This window comes from Sinocyclocheilus anshuiensis, unplaced genomic scaffold, assembly GCF_001515605.1.
Source record: "Sinocyclocheilus anshuiensis isolate Anshui unplaced genomic scaffold, SAMN03320099.WGS_v1.1 scaffold499, whole genome shotgun sequence".
Taxonomy (NCBI): domain Eukaryota; kingdom Metazoa; phylum Chordata; class Actinopteri; order Cypriniformes; family Cyprinidae; genus Sinocyclocheilus; species Sinocyclocheilus anshuiensis.
The window spans coordinates 6,478-8,187 of NW_015551033.1; the positions used below are offsets into that span (position 1 = coordinate 6,478).

Sequence of the window (1,710 nt, forward strand, 5' to 3'; positions counted from 1 at the left end):
TGACACACACACACACACACACACGCGCACTGACACACACACACTCGCACTGACACACACACACACACACACAATCTGAACAACTCTCTGTAATCCTGTCCTGTGTGTGATGCAGGTGTCTCTGAATAAGCTGATGGAGACTCTGGGACAGTCGGAGCCGTACTTCGTGAAATGCATCCGCTCTAATGCAGAAAAGGTACGATACGAGTCGTGCTTCTGTTACTGCGTCAGTGGATTTAGATGCATGCTTTGATTTGCCTCATTGTTTGGTAGCTTCCTCTGCGTTTCAACGAGGCGCTGGTGCTGAGACAGTTACGCTACACCGGCATGCTGGAGACGGTGAGGATACAGCGCTCCGGATACAGCGTCAAATACAGCTTCCAGGTGACGAAACACACCCGTTCACACAAAAAAGTTTTATGAATTACAATACATTTATGATTATTAAAATTTAGTTAAACTATTAAAACTGGATCCAGAAAAAAATATGACAGAAAACAGAATTTGTTTAGAAAAATTAATTAATTAATAAAAAACCATAAAAGTGCAATTTTTGCTCAACTTTTAATGAATAATTTTATTACTACAGTTTTTGATAAGAAATCATAAATCCAGAAAAATGAAAACAGACAACACGGATTGTATGAAAAAATAAACTATTTAGGCTCTGTTATTGTAAAAATGTGATGAATTATGAGTTCAGTTGATTATTGAAATTTAATTGAAATCTATTGCATTAAAACTTGAATGGGAAAAAACTAAACTGATTTGAAAAAAAGCCTTAAAATGTAATTTTGTTATATCTTTAATAAATTAGTTAAAATGACTTAAAATAAATGAATGATTATGACTGTTTTTGATCATTTCTGGATTTATTATTTTATAGTTTTAAGTTTATTATTAAAACACACAACACTGAAATTCTTTTAAAGAATAATAAAATAAAAATAATTTTTAAAAGTAATTATTAAATTGTTAAAGTTTAATGATTTCAATTAATTAGACATGGTTTTTTAATTACTAAAATTTAATTTAACAATTAAAAAAATGGAAAATTAAACATAAAACGGAATGGAATGGAAAAATAAATGTCATTTTTGTGAAACTTTTAGTAAATTGATGTTAAATTGTGTAATTGTCATGATGTAAAGTAATAAGACATGGTCTCTGATTACTACAGAATCCACAAAAAAATAAAACAGAAAAAACACAATACAGTAATATTCTAGTAAAAAACTGAATTTGGGAATAAATGAAAACAGAATTTTTGGGGGAAAACGGATTTAATAGTTTTTTTTTTATAAATTTTTTATTTTAATTATTTATTTTTGATTACTAAAATTTATTTTAACCTTTAAAACGGAATGGAAAAAAATTAAACGCATAAAAAATGGAATCTGGAAAATGGAGAGAAAAAAAACAGAATCCAGAAAGATTGAAACGGATCTGGTCTTGTGTCTTCAGGATTTTGCCCATCATTTCCGTGTGCTGTTACCCGCCGGCTTTCATGCCACTCAGACGCGAATCAGACAGTTCCTGCAGAGCGTTGACCTCGAGACCAACGGACATCAAGTGGGCAGAAGCACGGTAACGTCAACACGCACACACACACTCTCTCACACACTCACTCACTCTCTCTCTCTCACATACACACACATACACACACTCTCTCACACACACACACACACACTCTCTCACACACACACACAC

The 1,710-nt window shown here is 32.6% G+C and overlaps 1 protein-coding gene across 1 annotated transcript in view; it reads left to right on the top strand.

The window, feature by feature from the left end:
- LOC107661282 (unconventional myosin-IXa-like) overlaps nt 1–1,710 on the top strand; it is a gene marked incomplete at its 5' end in the record, with an annotated part of 32,619 nt that overhangs the window by 6,473 nt on the left and 24,436 nt on the right. The window contains 3 exons of the mRNA XM_016450780.1: nt 116–196; nt 274–384; nt 1,465–1,587. Coding sequence (XP_016306266.1) covers nt 116–196; nt 274–384; nt 1,465–1,587 — 315 coding nt within the window. The remainder of the gene's footprint in view (nt 1–115; nt 197–273; nt 385–1,464; nt 1,588–1,710) is intronic.